Source organism: Micropterus salmoides, unplaced genomic scaffold (genome assembly GCF_014851395.1).
Source record: "Micropterus salmoides isolate LMB-PRFRI ecotype aquatic unplaced genomic scaffold, ASM1485139v1 Ms_hic_scaffold_9, whole genome shotgun sequence".
Taxonomy (NCBI): domain Eukaryota; kingdom Metazoa; phylum Chordata; class Actinopteri; order Centrarchiformes; family Centrarchidae; genus Micropterus; species Micropterus salmoides.
The window spans coordinates 24916400-24933231 of NW_024044681.1; the positions used below are offsets into that span (position 1 = coordinate 24916400).

The 16832-nt window shown below is 38.3% G+C and overlaps 1 protein-coding gene across 3 annotated transcripts in view; it reads right to left on the bottom strand.

Moving 5' to 3' along the window:
• Positions 1-16042, bottom strand: part of LOC119895375 (adhesion G-protein coupled receptor G6) — a 24462-nt gene extending 8420 nt beyond the window's left edge. The window contains exons 1-23 of one of the 3 annotated variants that reach the window (XM_038708467.1): positions 15512-16042; positions 14271-14349; positions 12886-12959; positions 10857-10928; positions 10045-10118; positions 9073-9932; positions 8042-8078; positions 7923-7960; positions 7711-7835; positions 7576-7630; positions 6169-6227; positions 5254-5319; positions 5088-5155; positions 4937-4980; positions 4799-4838; positions 4056-4090; positions 3819-3946; positions 3572-3692; positions 3188-3411; positions 2674-2875; positions 2125-2281; positions 460-618; positions 155-277 (exon numbers count right to left, since the gene is read on the bottom strand). In XM_038708467.1, coding sequence (XP_038564395.1) covers positions 155-277; positions 460-618; positions 2125-2281; positions 2674-2875; positions 3188-3411; positions 3572-3692; positions 3819-3946; positions 4056-4090; positions 4799-4838; positions 4937-4980; positions 5088-5155; positions 5254-5319; positions 6169-6227; positions 7576-7630; positions 7711-7835; positions 7923-7960; positions 8042-8078; positions 9073-9932; positions 10045-10118; positions 10857-10928; positions 12886-12959; positions 14271-14349; positions 15512-15515 — 2844 coding nt within the window. In that variant the 5' untranslated portion in view covers positions 15516-16042. Of the gene's footprint in view, positions 1-154; positions 278-459; positions 619-2124; positions 2282-2673; positions 2876-3187; positions 3412-3571; positions 3693-3818; positions 3947-4055; positions 4091-4798; positions 4839-4936; positions 4981-5087; positions 5156-5253; positions 5320-6168; positions 6228-7575; positions 7631-7710; positions 7836-7922; positions 7961-8041; positions 8079-9072; positions 9933-10044; positions 10119-10856; positions 10929-12885; positions 12960-14270; positions 14350-14565; positions 15463-15511 lie in introns of those variants that run through there. The other 2 variants (XM_038708468.1, XM_038708469.1) reach the window with 2 other exon arrangements.
• Positions 16043-16832: the final 790 nt, after the last annotated feature.

Sequence of the window (16832 nt, forward strand, 5' to 3'; positions counted from 1 at the left end):
AAAGGTAATGCACTATGAGAGATGAGAAAAAATCATTCCATGCATAAATGTTAGAGCTGTAGGCCTATTAAATGATAAGCTGCATCTGATTTGCCTTAAGGTTTGAAAATTGGCCAAACCGTTGAATACTATCATGTTTTGACAGGGTGCTTACTGGAACAGGCTCTATGTGCCTCAGCTGAATTACAACATCGTCCTGCAGTCCTGTGATTGACAGGTTGGCCACACTTGCTCCCAGGATCCCACTATTTAGTTTGCGAGCTCCCAAAGATGTGTCCTGCATGGCCATTTAGGGACAATACAAGAAACACAAGTTGTCAGTTTGTAAAGACAGTGTTTTATGATGATACACATAACACATTTCTGTATTGTGATCAAAAGCCAAGAGTCTCTGTTTCTCCTGAGTGAAATGATAATGCATATCCCGCTTTGAGTGGGATGTTTGTTGAATGTATAGACCTGGAAAACTGTGCTCTTCTGGTAGAAATTGAACTGGACTCTGGAGACCAGCTGCTGTTCCTGCAAGGTTAGGTTCTGTGTAAGAGAGGTGGGCAGACTGATGGAGCCCTGAGGGATTTGAGAAGTCACACTCCTTCTGAGCCTGGGAACCCCACGGACCTGCAACACACATGTGACATGAAGAGAGAGATGGGCTTAACAACCAGATTTTTGTCATCACAAACATTTAATTCCACTTTATTTGGGGCAACTGGCATCAATCTGTCAGAGATCACTGTTAGCAAAAGTGTGACATTCACAAAAACAAGAGTAATCCCAAAATGAACCCATAGAAAATATCTTTAAAACATTCATGTAACTGTCATAAAATGATGTAGGTTGCCAGATTTTCTGATCTGGTTCACTTTACTGAATGTTTTCATGCAGAAACAGCTTTCCACATTTGTAAAATATACTGAATGTAGCTAACATCCAAATTATTTGTCAATGCGAGGATTTTATTCAGATATAATATCATTGTTGAATTTTGAGGGATTAATTGTGCTAGAGAACAACTTCCAAACATTGAGAGGTGCAGAATATTCAACAAACACGTTCACTTGTCATGGCAGGCAAAACACATGTGGCACAAATAACAATAACAAGGACTGTGGTCCACTGAAAAAATAAGTGCTACATTTTAGTTAAATAGAAGTACCAATACAATAGTCCTAAAATACTCCCTTACAAGTAAAATGGAAATGCTCCGTACTTGTATAGCGCTTTTCTAGTCTTTTTGACCACTCAAAGCGCTTTTACACTACATCTGCATTCACCATTCACACGCATTCATTCACTGAGCCTAAGTGCTCAAACAGAACCTAACACATTCATACACCAGGGGCAATTCGGGGGTTCAGTATCTTGCCCAAGGACACTTTGACATGCAGCTTGTAGGAGCTGGGGATTGAACCACTGTCCTTCCGATTAATGGGCAACCCGCTCTTTCTCCTGAGCCTCAGCCGCCCCCCAAGTAAAAGTTCTGCATTCAAAATCATTCTTAAGTAAAAGTACGGAAGTGCTATCCACTAAATGTACTTAAAGTATCAAAAGTAAAAGTGCTCGTTCTGCAGAAAACCGTCCCCTTTGACTGATATATCATTATATATGACATTACTAGATAGTTAATAGTGATGCACCAAAGGGTAAGCATTTTACTTTGCAGCTGGTTGAGGAGGAGTTGCTTTATCTACCTTACTAACAGTCGGTTATTTAGTTCCCAAACTTTGTAAGGGACCTGACAAAATAAATCGAAGGAGAAGTGAGATAATTAATAGGACAGGAAAGAAGAAGGGATAGAAGTTCTGCTACATGATTTTGTATTCATATTTTGGTATTTTCTATAATCTATTGACAGCTGTTTAAATTAAACCATTATGTGGTAAGAAGTAGCCTAAAATAGGAAAATAAATGTTAAAAATTTAGCGACCTCAACTGTAAACTTAATTTTACTCATTTCAATTGTTAGTCATTCAAACCCTGTAGATATAACTCTTAAACACCTGTATCTGCTGTAAAATAATTTTAAAATTAAGTGTCCTGCCTCGTTAAATAAAGGTTTAATAAAAAATAATACTAATATAATACTTCATACAGATGCAATAAACTGCAATATTCATGTCATACCTGTACATCATTGGGGCCTGAGATGGAAAAAAAAGTTTGCTGAAAGTTATTGCCATCTGCTGGTTTCACAGACAGAGCCACTGCTGGGGACAAGAGGGTCTCCACCTGTTTTCCAATAACTAGCTTCAATGCCACTGTATCAACAATCCCTATAATCCTGATGAAAAAAGGAAATTAACTGGTATTAAAAACAAGAACAATTCTAATATTCGTTGCACCAGTTCAGTTACATAAGTGGTTTTCAACCCCTGAGCCGCAGACCAATACAGGACCTCGGAACATTTGCTACCTGGCATCAAGTTGATTAGATGAAAAAAAGTTGAATAATTACATTACATAGCTTTATAGATTATTATTGATTAGTTTTGTGCTAATTACTTTGAACTGAAGTCCATTATCACAACATTTCAGCATTGAACAGTACATAAAATCTGTGTGAGGCCACTACTTGCAACAAAATTGTCTAAAATAGAAAAAGAAAAAAGGCCTGTTAGACCATCAAAAGAAAATACACAATACATTAGAGAATGTTAAATATGTATCCGTAACCTGTTGGAGGAGCGGGACAGCGTCTCAGGAGAAGCGCCCAGCAGGTTGCTGACAATCTGGACGGAGGTGTTTCCCAGCGCCTTGCTGACAGTGGGGCCTGACAAAAGATTCTCCAGCTGAGACACCAGGTGATCCACCTGGCTTGAGTTCAGTTTGGACACATCTCCGGTCATCTCAAGCAGTGCGTTGGCTTGGCTGTCAGCTGCAGTTAAAAACATTTTATAACAACATTCTTTAACAACTACTAGTAAGCTCTGCTATTGCACTTCTTAGTTTCAACACTAAGGGCATTTTGAACAACTACTTGACTCCCAATGATGGATTACTAGTAGATGAAAACATTTACCTCCGCTGATTAAACATAGCGGAGGCGGAAAGATAGATAGAGATAAAGAAGATAGCAAGTTAGAGTTTGGCTCTTGACTGTTATATTTTTTGTATATGGCCCACAATCACAAAAATGGCCACCACTGATATACAGCAACAGAGTCATGCACATTTGTTGATAACAAACCTGATTCGGTGGTCGTAGAAACAGGTTTAGTTGTGCTGAGTGTTGTGACATTGGCAGTAGTAGTGATACCAGTCAGGGCTGTTGTGTTCAGAGGGGATGAAGTTGCATTTACAGACAAGGTGGTGTTGTGGGGTTGTGTGGTTAATGTATTTGGGCCGGGTGTGGTAAATAGCTGCAGAACAAACATCTCTTTCAGCAGCACAACCACATTTTCTCCATTTTGACTATAAAGGAAAAAGACAAATTAGGATCTTGATTGAAAGTATTTGTAGATCAAATACAATTACAAACTGCCCTGAAGGAACCTATTGTCATGTTGACCGAGTTTGTAAAGATTTAGTGAAGCTAGTGCAGAGGATAAGGTGTTAAGAGGACAATACATACCAATTAAGGATGTTATCCTGTTCCATTACTGTACAAAAGTTCACAGGGTATAGGTTAACTGTATACCAAATGAGCTGGGAGTTTAGTGAATTGTCGCTGACTTTTGAATTTCCACAAATTGCTGTGTGACACAAGACAAAACACAAACGATAAGTTTTACAGGACACACCTGCAGTTATATTCTTGACTGTATGAATTTATGTTGAATTGACTTGCTGACATGTGTCCCTGTAGTTAATATACACACCTGCTCGGATCACTTGTCCGTTGTAATTGATTTGTTTCTCAGACTGAAACACACTCATCACAGCTGCTGACACGTTATTTATAGGAACCTCATGTGCAAAGTCTAAAATCACACTGCAGTTCTGAAAACTGTATTTAAAAAATCAGAAGTGCACAGGTTTCAGTCACCATTCAAATGTATCAGATGTATCAGGGCATAGAAATGTTGTTCCTTTAAAGGTACTATGATTAGACTCACTTTGTTGGTGTCCTTGTACAGGCCACGTTTCCATCCTGTGTAGAGATTTCCATTTTAAACAATTGATTATGTTGAAGTAACACATTAAATAAGTCCTACGCTTTGCATGCTTTGTATACAAAGTGTACTTCTGTGCATTAAAACACAAGAAAAGGTACCAAAAATGCTGTGTGGGCATGACATTTTTTACAAATTAATTTAAGTGCAATGGAAATGCTAGCCGAACGTTGTATTTCATGAACAAACTGCTCAAGAAGTGTCACAAAAAGGGAAAACTTGGGCACAAAGTTTCACTTCATGCATTTTTGTGACAAGCGGTCAATTTCCTGAATGAAATCCATTATTCTACAATAACTTAGGTTATGGTCCAGTTTTAAAAAATGGTACCAGGCATTCCAAAAGTGTTTTGTGCATCAAATGTACAATGTGACATTCTTGAGTGCCAAGCCCCCACATAACATTACATAGTATTTAAACTACAGTATCGCTACATAGTTCAGTTCACTCTCTTTTGTAATTAGCTGGCTTGCTCACTGTGGAAATGTTATTTAACCAAGTAAATTGCTTCACTATAACATCAATTTCCTTTAAGGAAAATCAAAAAGGCATATTAGCTGATCTCTTGTTATTTTATATTAATACGGCCGAATGGTTTGACTACATTTGGATTTGTTTTGATCTAGAAAATAGTCAAAATAGTCATACTAGAAAATGTGGAAAGTTATGCTTTGGGGTCAGTTTACCTTGTATTCAGATGTAATGATAGGCAATGAACATAAAACACTGTAAAGGAACATTAGGAAACATTTTTTTAATTAGATGAAAGGCATTTATTCATGTAAAATGTGATTTGTATGAGGCTGCAGAATGGCACAACTCACTCTGTACTCTGAGAGCAGTTTGATGGTTGTTTTAGCTTAGAAATCTAGAAACATTCAAGAGAATATAGTTTGATGCTACAATTATTCATTCATACAAAATGGATAATTAAAGACAAAACACACACTTATACGTGTGTGCATGTAAACTTACCAAGACCAAGACATCTGAATAGTTCATATTGGTATCTTTTATCAAAACGTAAAATGTGTAGTATGCATCTAAAGACAAACAAACAAACAAAAAAAATCAACTTAGCTTGTAGACTATATTTATGTAGATAATAATCTGGTAGTTTTGTGAGGTGATAAACACTCACCGGTTCCATTGCAGTAAGCAGAGCAGTTGCAGTTGGTGCTTGTGTTTGTGTGGCTGTCCTCTATACCTGAAACAAAGTCAAAGCATGTTGGTTTACTATTATTCAAATGACAGTGTGAATAGAACCACAGCATTTTCAAGTTATTCATACAGTATTTAACCTGTCGTACCTTAGAATATTTTGTGGTCCTGTGCCATCAGTTTAAATTTGGCCAAGGAGAAATTGGGCCTCATGTTCCTCAAAATTGACAGTTTTCAGATCTTTGTCTCTCTTTATGGTATATGCTTATTTTCTCTATTTCAGCTGTCATCATGATACTTAATAATGTAGTTTTAACAGTGTGTCCTTAGTTATCAATTGTGCTTTGTCTTTGACAGACATGGAGGTTTACTGCTAAAGAGATTTGCAATATCAGACTGGAGATTATTTGTACACATGTACTCAGAGTCTTCATGTAGCCTTTGCAAGCTCAGAGAGCTAGTGTCCTTCATTTCACCTAAGAGTGACCACTCTGCCATATAGCCACGATTTGTGATGTGACCTCTGCCAGAATGGTCTTTATTGTTAATAGTCAATTCAATAGGCCACATGTGGACTTTAGGCAAGCTAATATCTTTTGGACATTAAAAGGGTTGGGAAAAAATGTGCTTTAACTCATCTTGGCATGTGACACAACACAGTAGGTGAACATTTATTGACTCAAAACCTGTCAGCTTTTTATTTGTTACAAATGTGTAGAAAATATCTACTTATCTACTAATTATGACATTGTGGAATAATATGTAAATAAGTGACCAAAATCCAAATGTGGTCCATTTTCAATTGACACCTCAACATGTGGTAAAAATTAAAGGGGTTGAATACTTCCTTTACTTTGTGTGGTGTGAAGATGTAAGGGACATGTTCAGAGCTCACCTGCATTACAGTAAGTTGAGTTTATTTGAGGAGCCACATATGTAGTTCCAGAATCTTCACTGTCCAAAGATAGCAACATTTGATTAAAAAAACATACAGTGTATATCACAAAATTTAGGGCGGACCACGAATAGTCGAAGATTCGATGCTTTGATGGGCTTCGCAGCGAAACAAGGATCATGCCATTTTGGCTATATGGGGGAGCTCAACATCTGATTTTGCATAGAACTACCAGTTTTCTCCCAGTAAGTTAAAAAAACAGCCTATTACAATATACATTTCAACGTTTAATGCTGTAAATAAACATGTAAAAAGAATAAAACTTTCAATAAATGTTTTTGAAGTGTGTGAATAAATCCAAAATTGTAACCCTAACCCTGGGGCGTCAGTGCGCATGTGTAAGCGTAGTGTGTATGTGTGCAGTGGCAGTGGAGGAACACTTGCTGAGACAGAGCCCCAGCCTCACTGGTGTTGTGCCGAGTTGTACGAACCTGGTGCTTCGGATAATTTATCACCGTTGATGAACCACATAAAGAATATTTTATTTATCGTTTTTAAATAGCTGGCTACTCGAAATAGACCCGCGAGGAACCGCGACATGCATGCTGTTATCGGCAGCGATTAAAGTGGCGCTACTGTGTGTAACACCCCCCACCCCCACCCGCAAATGCCGTGTACAAAAAAACACATGATTCGATCTATCTGGCGACTATAGTCAGGACTTGACGATTCTGATTGGACTATGTAAATCCTTAGTCAGGGACAGCCCTAATAAAATGTTACAAAAAGGCCATACATTACATGATCATACCTATGATCATGTAATGTAATGCATCTGTGCTAAAGCACAGATCAGGAAACTTTTTTTTTTAAATTTTAAAAAGGATAAAAAGAAATAACTATAATCAGTGGAGCAGTGCTGAGGATGAATTTGATTGCTGGAGGGCCCTGCAGCAGGTAATTAAAACTGCCCAGAACATCATTGGTACCCTTCTTCACAGCAGCAGTGACATTGATGATGTGAGGTCTCTGCAAAGCCCAAAGGGTACTAAATGACAGCCTGCTGCCGTCTCGCAAGAAATACAGAAGTATCTGCTGCAGTACCAACAGACTTCAGAGCAGATTCTTGACCCAGGCTGTGAGATTCATTCTCAGCACGGCTCCATGTAAAATAGTTTTATTTCTATGATTTGTTATTGATCCAACCATCTAGTGTATATCATTTTTGTATATAACGTTTGCTTTTTGTGAATGGTATAAAGGGATATACAAACCTGTGTTGTAAAATGATAAATAAATCTACTATGTACCTTGTAAAGAATCCCTTAATAAATACTTTAATAATAATAATACATTAATAAATAAGTTGGGGGATTAAACAAAAACTGTAAATACAAAATATCTTACCATGATGTGCAGTTTTTGTCTTGTGCACTGCTATTGCACACATTTTGTAGCGAACCTGTTCAATGAGAAAGAGGGTTGACATTATGTGAAGTTTTTAGGTAAGTAATTATGTATTTCAGGGTAGACAACACTCACTGGTTGTATCTGCTTTTTTCCCCACCACGTGGATGTCAGAGTTATTGTTTTCAGAGAGCGCACTGAGGATACAACATGGAGGTATACTCTCCGCTAGCTGCAGCGTCACAGTGCAGTTGGTTTTTCTGAAGTATAAGATCAGTGTCAACAACAAATAGATGCTTAACACATGTTTGAGTTAAAAGTTGAAAATAGTTTGTTATGTAACTTACGTTATTGCAGTGTTCTTGGTGCATGAAACTTTAATTCCCTGTTCAAACATAAATCAATCTTGACTGATATGATCCTTCTATTCACATAATGTAACAGATAAATTTTAATTTAAACTTACTTGAAATAGGCCAGTTGTTTCGTTATTACTGATCCCTCTGAAACATAAATTGAGACAACACAATTAATGAAAAATAAGATTCTTTTAAAGAAAACACTAATGAGCTTTTGAAAAAATAAATTTCACAATTGTCCTCTTGCAAATAAAAAGTGGAATTCATTGACAATAAAATAACCCTTTCTTAATTTCATATCCCTAGAAGTTCTTTTGCTACAGTCTCATTTGCTCTACAATGACCAGTCACTAATGTTGACTTGGATTATTAGAATATTTTAAAATTATAGAATATTAGCAAAGCAAGACATAGCTGTATAACTGGCATTGCTGAAAGAGTACATTTATTATGCATCTCTACTTTGTGCTCCTGTTAGTCTACATTTTACCCATAATTAGAGAAAATTCCATCTGGGAATTGCCACTTGTGGCCACACTGGCACCCGTTCAACGAAATACTTATGCTGCATCAAATCACATACGTTTTCTTTTTACTTTTAAGTATGTACTGCAGCTGCCCCATACAACTGTGACATACTACTTCATTATAATAGTACGCCTTTGACCCTCTTACTCATACACATGCTGCACGGAAAAGCCAGAAAAGGATGCTGGCTTATATACTTCAAAATGCGACTGGATGTAGTAGAACTTCCTGTTATTTTTGAAATACTGCATTTGATATACTACGTATCAGGACCTAGTAAATCTTTTTCTGGCATGCTAAATAGTATGGTAATAAGGGTAGTATAAATTATAAATAAAAACAAATCACATAAGAGTTACATTCCTACAGTATGGACTTTTAGGAAGCTTTCTCTAACAATGCAACAAGGCTAATGCAATTTTAAGTTTACTTTGATTAGGAGTTCACTATTATAACAGCACAGTTACAACAACAACATAAGATGCTGCAAGGATCCAGTGTTGAAAAAGAAGCATTTTGCACAAATACACGTGTAACATAAACAAAAAAATACTTGAAAATGCTTGTTGTGTGAACCCTTCATTCATTCATTCATTCATTGCAGTGATACCTATTTTGTGTCACACTGTCACCGATTTGTCGAGCTATGCGCAGCTTGTTTGACTGATTGGAATCTGAATTTGCTGGTGGGTTGTTGTTTCCTCCACCACTGCCAGGCATCTGTATGTTCATGTTGGAGTTGGGTGAAGAGACTGTCTGGCTGTTTGGTCTAACAATAGTTATGCTAGGTTTGAATGAAGTTGATGTTGCAGCTGTAGTTGTCCTGCGATTTACTGTTATTGATGCTGCAGCTGTAGTTGTCCTGCGATTTACTGTTGTTGATGCTGCAGCTGTAGTTGTGCTGAGATTTACTGTTGTTGATGCTGCAGCTGTAGTTGTGCTGAGATTTACTGTTGTTGATGCTGCAGCTGTAGTTGTCCTGCGATTTACTGTTGTTGATGCTGCAGCTGTAGTTGTGCTGAAATTTACTGTTGTTGATGCTGCAGCTGTAGTTGTGTTGTGTGTTGTTGCTGTTGATGTTGTAGCTGTAGTTGTGTTGTGTGTTGTTGCTGTTGATGTTGCAGGTGTAGTTGTATTACTACTTTCCAAAACTGTTGATGTTCCAACTGTAGTTGTATTACTGCTTTCCAAAACTGTTGATGTTCCAACTGTAGTTGTATTACTGCTTTCCAAAACTGTTGATGCTCCAACTGTAGTTGTATTACTGCTTTCCAAAACTGTTGATGTTCCAACTGTAGTTGTATTACTGCTTTCCAAAACTGTTGATGCTCCAACTGTAGTTGTATTACTGCTTTCCAACACTGTGGGTGTTGTAGCTGTAGTTGTTGCAATTTGTATAGAGGTAGGTGTGACAGTTGTTTCTGCATGGTTTGGAGACAAGCAGTTCAAGTTTAGGAACACCTGTGTAAGCTGAGAAAAGGAACATGATACCCATTATATTTAATCATAGGATAAAAACATCATAAACCTAACATTTTAACAAGAAACTATTATTAACTATATAACTAATATGCCTACATACCCAGGCCTTGATTTCTGATTCATTCTTCTTGTTGTTTCCACTGATTTCCACAGTGATGTCAAGAAAGTAGCATACTGCAGTAAGAAGGTAAGACAGAACATACTTGAGGAGACAAATGCAGCAGAGACCAAGATATCTGGACAAAAAAATGAATGGTCCTGTATTGCCCACATCCACGATAACCCAAGGGTCCAGATAAGCCTAATCAGCAGATCACCCTCCCATGTCAGCCTATATATACCTGTGAGGCTAGCCAAGACATTGGGAGGGGTGTCACAACATTTTTTGACTCTCTGTACCTGATTCTCCACTCCAGCAGTTAGTATTGCTAACATAGGCTTTCTGCTATAAATTTCTAGTCTTTATACCCAAGCTGAGAAAGATCAAATGACATTATCCACATCCTCATCTCAGAACCACAACATTACACATCTGTTTTCACAGACTGAGTTACACTATCCAGGGTAAGTAAACTGATCTTAATTCAGTTTCACATTTTTTCAAGCCTCATATTAGGGGCAGCTGACCTTCACATTGCATTTTTACACAAAACCCATCTTTAACATTGAAATTGCCTTATCAAAGGATCTCTTCACAATCAGTGCGAACAGGCACATATGGGCATGTACTGTTTACTGTTACAACTAAAATTGTTTCCCTTTAAAGTTAAAAATGACACTTCCACATTTTCACATACAAAAAGTAAACATTCAGTGGCCTCTGTATACAGAGGCTGAAATGGATGTGTGGCCCTTTCTGATTACAAATGTTTATATTGATATGGATGATTCTGTCTTCTTTTGCAAGCTTACCTGCAGTCTGTGCATTTGGTGTAGCAAGGGAAAGAGGGGGAGCAGCCGTGGTCTGATTACAGGAAGCCTGACCTAATGAGGGAACAAGAACTATTATTTCCAGTCTTTACCGAATAATTTAACTTCACTTTCCGAACCTTTGGTGATCATTGTGACATCATGACAAAGTTACCGTGCATTGTTATGGACCATATTCAGAGTATACATTATAATTTCTTATAATTGCTAACACAATATACATAATACAAAGATACAACAATACAATACACCCCCACCCCCCAATTATATATACATATATGTTAAAAATGTTTGAGAAGCTCAAATATATGTGCTAGTTGTTAAATTACACTAAAATAGTCTACAAAGAAGCTACAGCACTGTGAAGTTTTGTGTGAATTGGAAACAGACCAGAATAACAGGTTACTTAATTAGGAAGTAAATTGAACATGTGTCTTTGTGTGCATGGGTTGCATGACAAGTGATGAATGACTCACTGCAGTCACTGCAGTATTATAAAAAGTTGTTGGTCCAGAAAACACTACCAGACCAGTGGTGTAGTCTAGTTGCTTGTAGTGAGTATACTGTGATTTTCCCCTCCCAGCCTCATACTCATACGTCCCAGAACGACATCCCATAAGCACCACTGCACTCACTAATATATACATTATTCATGTACATGTAATAGAGAGCATTCTGCAGGACTGCTTAGGCTATGTGTTATCAACAATGCAAAGACTTTAACAGCCAATGATGGTTACAGGTGGGCAAAGGCATCGCTTTGTGTTGAACAGTGGTGGGGACATTTTAGGGCTCAGATTAGAGTTGTGACTTAATTTCTTGCATTCTGGAGACATTGTTTTGCACCAATTTATGGTGGAAATGTATAAAGGTGAACAAAGTTCAGGTGGCAGGTGTCAATTCAGAATATATTAATATAATGCAGTAATCAGTACAATGTTGGGGTTTTTTTTACTTAAGTAATTTTTGGGGGATAATACAGATCTGTTTTCTCTATATTTACATTGCGTTGCATGTTTTCTTATTGTGCCAAAAAGCATTTGTTATTTAACATTTCTTGTTACAAGCTATTTTTCAGAACATTTTTAACAAATGTTTTCAAAACGTGGTGGGTACATGTCCCCAGCATCCTCAGTGTAAATGACACTTATGCAGGTGGTGAGAATAGACTGATTTTCTAATGTTTAATGTTAATCACCATCTAACTTAACCAGTTATGAAGCCTTATATGTTTTTTGATTTTGATTTTACCTGCTTGCAATTTTCAATGCACATTTAAGAGTGTAAGTTGCAACTATTATTAACACTAATGGAAAGCTGAGGCTCAGTATCAGTAATAACAATGAACATAGGCCTATGTGCAGTTCTATCACCAAAAACTCATACATTACAGATTATTATTAACACAAAAAGCCTCCACATTATTTCAAGCACACTTATCTTCCAAAACCATCGTCAAGGTTGCAGTCTACTGGATCAGCTTAAATGCATCCAGGAACTGCTACTACTGTACTGAACTCGTGTACACACACACACACACACACACACACACACACACCTGGCTCGATTTCTGTAGTTTCTGTAACTTTAACGTTCGTGTCGTGTGCTACTGCTGCAGTCACCCGGAGCGGCAGCAGATTCAGCTGCAGGCTTACCAAAACACTAACGAGTTTAGCTTGAGTTTGCTCGCGTTTTTAGTAATTCACATTAGTTCATTTCAAACTTGCGCAGAGTGACCGCAACGCAGCTGTGTTGTTGTTTGGTGGGTGATATCCGATCCTGGTCTCAGGCCACGGAAGCCCCAAACGTCAGTTCAGTGCTTTGCAACACAGATGGGGTGAATTCATGAATGAACGTGTGAAAGTTCTGTCACAAATGATACGATATGATTGATACGTATCATCTCGCTATTAAGTGGGTATACGGAAATCTTTGACCGTTCCTAGTGGTTACGGCGTATACCTGTGTGTATACCTGTCTTTTACCTGCCATCATGCTTGTCAGAGCATACCTGCCAATAGGACGACCAGCAGCTGTATGCACAACCACTGTGGATGTCTGACACATGAATCTGGCTTCTTCATTCTGTAATATAACAAAAACAAATGTTTAAACATGTTTTTTTCATGTGGTTATTGACCTATATGAAATAGAAACACTTTCTAAGTTTCATTGTAGTTACATTTGGCAAATTTGATGATTATTTTTAACAGTTAAAGAAAAGGAAGAAAGAGTGAGTCATAGAGAAAACTTCTCAGGCATAGTCGAACACCTCTTGCAATCACACCCATGCTAATGAATGCTGAAAGTCTTTCCTTTAATTATATGTCTGAAAGGGTTTTTATCTTTGGTTCTGATTATTCCATCAATTAAGCATATATTTGCAATGTCATGAAGAAATGAATAAAGCCAAGTCAAACAGTGGACGGCATTCCTGTTCAGACACACCCTTGAGTATAATTAGACTACAATAGGACAGAACAAACCCATTAGCTTACCTGTATCAAAGCCTTGGGAAACAGTGCTATAGAGAGTAGTACTGTGTAAACACACATCTTAGTTTCCGTGAATGGTGAATGTTAGCATGGGCCAAAGCTTTTCACATCTATTTTGAAGCTGTGCTGTTATCATGCAGGGAATTTAATAGTATTGTGGTAGCAGAGGACTTGCATTGATAACTCTCTAAACACTATGCCTTTAAAAATATAGCCTAAATGTAGGCTATATATTGATGTATTTAAATATTATTATAATATTTAAAGACTTGTTCATGGTGACCGCGAAAAAGGAAGAATAGAGTAAATGAGGAAAACAAAACACTGCTCAGTGGGGGGACAATCTAGGCAAACAGCTTGTCAAACAACAGCTAGTCAACTCCTGACTGGAGATCAAAATGAAGTCACAAAAATGTGTGCTATACAAAACTGATAGCGACTGAGGAGAGGAACGATGTTACTTTGCCAATAAATGTAAATGTCTTGTTTCAGTTTGGAGATGCAGATAGATCAGTAAACCCATGGACCCAATCATCCTGTGAAAAATGTCTTCCATTAATATGATCTGAGCATCATTGTACCACCACAGTGTCGCTGCTGCGTCCTCTCGTATATTCTTATAAACGTTATAACTTCAATTAACTTGAATTGAATCGACTTAACGATTAAACATTATATTCACAAACAGCCAAAGTAAGATAATATGACCAAACGAAAACGACAAGAAACATGTAAAAAGGTTTCTGAAAAGTGATCAAGTTTTAATTAAGGCTAGTCTAAATAGACGAGCTTGATTTAAATAATTCTGAATCAAACCACATCCGGCTGTGATTTCTCAGATAAGATGTGATCTCAAGTAAGGAAGAGGACACCACCACCACCACCACCACCACAACTTTACCTGACATAGGAAAGGTCGGGAGCTTTCATTACTTCATCTTCATCGAACATTAGGCTACTTCCCGTGGGCAAAATCCAAACTTGAAAGCAAAGCCAGACCACAAACATTAGATGGGGGAAAACTGTCACTGAACAGAGATGTTGATATTGTGGCTGACAGTCTGTGGTTTAAGTACACTGTGACTTGATCATGCCGGATCCATAGATAGGCTGACACATGTGGCATGCTCCGGAAACGTCAACTGAACAGGTTGTCGCATTCATTCACTTTATCCTGAAGAAGCTCAACTACTTACTTAACAACTGTCCTCCTCCTGAACAGGGAATTTTATGATTTCACACCAGATCAGAAAAGAGCCACTATGCTGTAAAATCGTCCAAAACTTCCTACCTGTAGGTTTCTGTGAGGAAGAGATTTATCCATTTCTGTTTTTCGTTTAGCAGTGAAGGTACGCCTCAGGGTGTGTCCTCACAGACAGACTTTGTTTTTCCAGGGTAACACAAGCTAAAAGAGTTCTGGCATTGAAGCATTTACTGTTGCGTCAGAAGGCGTCAGGCACCAGCAGCATTTTTGTCTGTCATGTTATGCACCTGCTTTGTATTCTGAATGCGTCACACACCGCCACCATTTCGCTCATTAACACAAACAAACGCACACAAATTTATTTCCTCTATTACAGTTAATCTACACCGTTAATTGTGTGCACATAGGCTTAATATGTGGGTGATACCTCACTGAAAGTCGTATCAAAGGCACACTAAGAACATGATGATCAACACTGTCGTGAAAAATATTCTATATAAGCGACACCTCTAACCTGCTAATGGCTTAACACAAAATAGATCTGCATCATAAATTGAAAACAGCAGGACCTGCAGCCTTCTTCCAGGAGGTCAGGGATCAAACTGTCAGTGGGAGTGTTCCCTAAAATAAAAACTGGATAAAAACACAAACTGCATATAAACAAAGTGATCCGAATTTGATCCTTCACAACCGGTTTCACAAAACCTGGATAGCCGATAAAGCTGGAATTTTCCAGTTACCCTAGCTGAATTCAGTGTGGTTATTAGGTTTCATAAAATAATCCTTCCAAATTGTATCCTGAGTTACATATTAACTTCCACTTCTCAAGTCAAATGTACAACTGTTTTTGTACTAATGGCAAATAACTCACTTAAATTATGACTGTTTCAGTTGAGCATATAGTTAGTAGGCTAAATGTATATTTTTAGGCTACTTACGCATTCATTCGGTCTGATATTGTCTGCCACGCGTTTTCTCGCTGTTTTATTACAGCAGCTTCCTTTTTCAAGACCTATTGTGCTTTTATTTCTCCTAAACGTCCATTATTATCATCTGTTGCTCACTGGGTGTAAAGTAAGCACCACGCGTCTTCTCCATTTCCGCCTAAATCTGAACGAACTCTTGGCCTTACACGTATAAAGCCAGTATGCACTTGTTACGGTGGTGTGGCGTGGACAGAGAGGACCCAAAAACAGTGCTCAAGAAAGACAGGTTTTATTGGGGAAAAGAGGGGTTGAGGGACTGGAGTTGAGGGAGGACAGGGTTAGTGACACAGGGAAGAACCAAGAGCTGGAGAAATGAGAGAAGATTTCAGGAGCTTGAGTGAACTTGCGGCACCGGGTTAGGAGCAACGACGATCAAGCAGGGGTTGACTGGAGAACTGGGGTAGAAGTACTGGCAGAGAAGGAGTTGATTGCTGACAGGTGTGGCAGGCGGAGGAGGTGGCTGACGAGGTGCAGGTGCGGGTCGTTGGCTGGGCTCAGGAGCGGAGGGAGAGAGAGAAAGAGGGAGCACACACGGGGGAGGAGACACAGGGAGGCAGGCAGAGTACAGAGAAAACCAGGGAAAAACAGAATCACAATCAAAAGAGAGAAAACCAGGACACTCACCGTCAGCCGGGCTGCCACCACAACAGCACTGACTAGACTAGGTCAGCTCACTTTCTCTGTTATCCTGGATTCTGAATTCTGCTTTTGCAAAATAGCCCCTACACTAACAGCTTTTTGATCTGTAAACTGAAACTGATTTATTAACATCATCAGTGACAATTTATAAACCCTTATAAGTAGGTTATGTCTTTTTGTGTCATGGTACCAAATAGATTTGATGCTGAGCCAGCCTGAGTTTCCTGTAAATAAAAAATTTCAGAAACAGAAAAATAAATGGTGTAGTTCTATATCTGTACACCAGGGTGACTCAGGAGAATAAAGATGACCACAAGCCAGGTTTATCTAGCTCCTCACATCAGCAGAGGGTTGGGAAACACAGTGATGGCAGGTCATTGTGCATGATGCTTTGGTCACACTGCAGAACTTACAACAGCTTTACCAGAAGAGATCATTAAGTGTACTTTAAGGTTCATAGTTGATAGATTTAAGTCTAGACTACTGTGGTATATGTGGAGAGAGGAGTCCAGATATTGGTTTTATTGAAGCTCTGGCACCACACAATGGAGGCTGTTGTTAACCTATAACAGGTGGTTTCTGCCATTGTGCAGTTTGGGAAACAGAGGTTTATAGCGCTGGCAAGTTGTGTGAA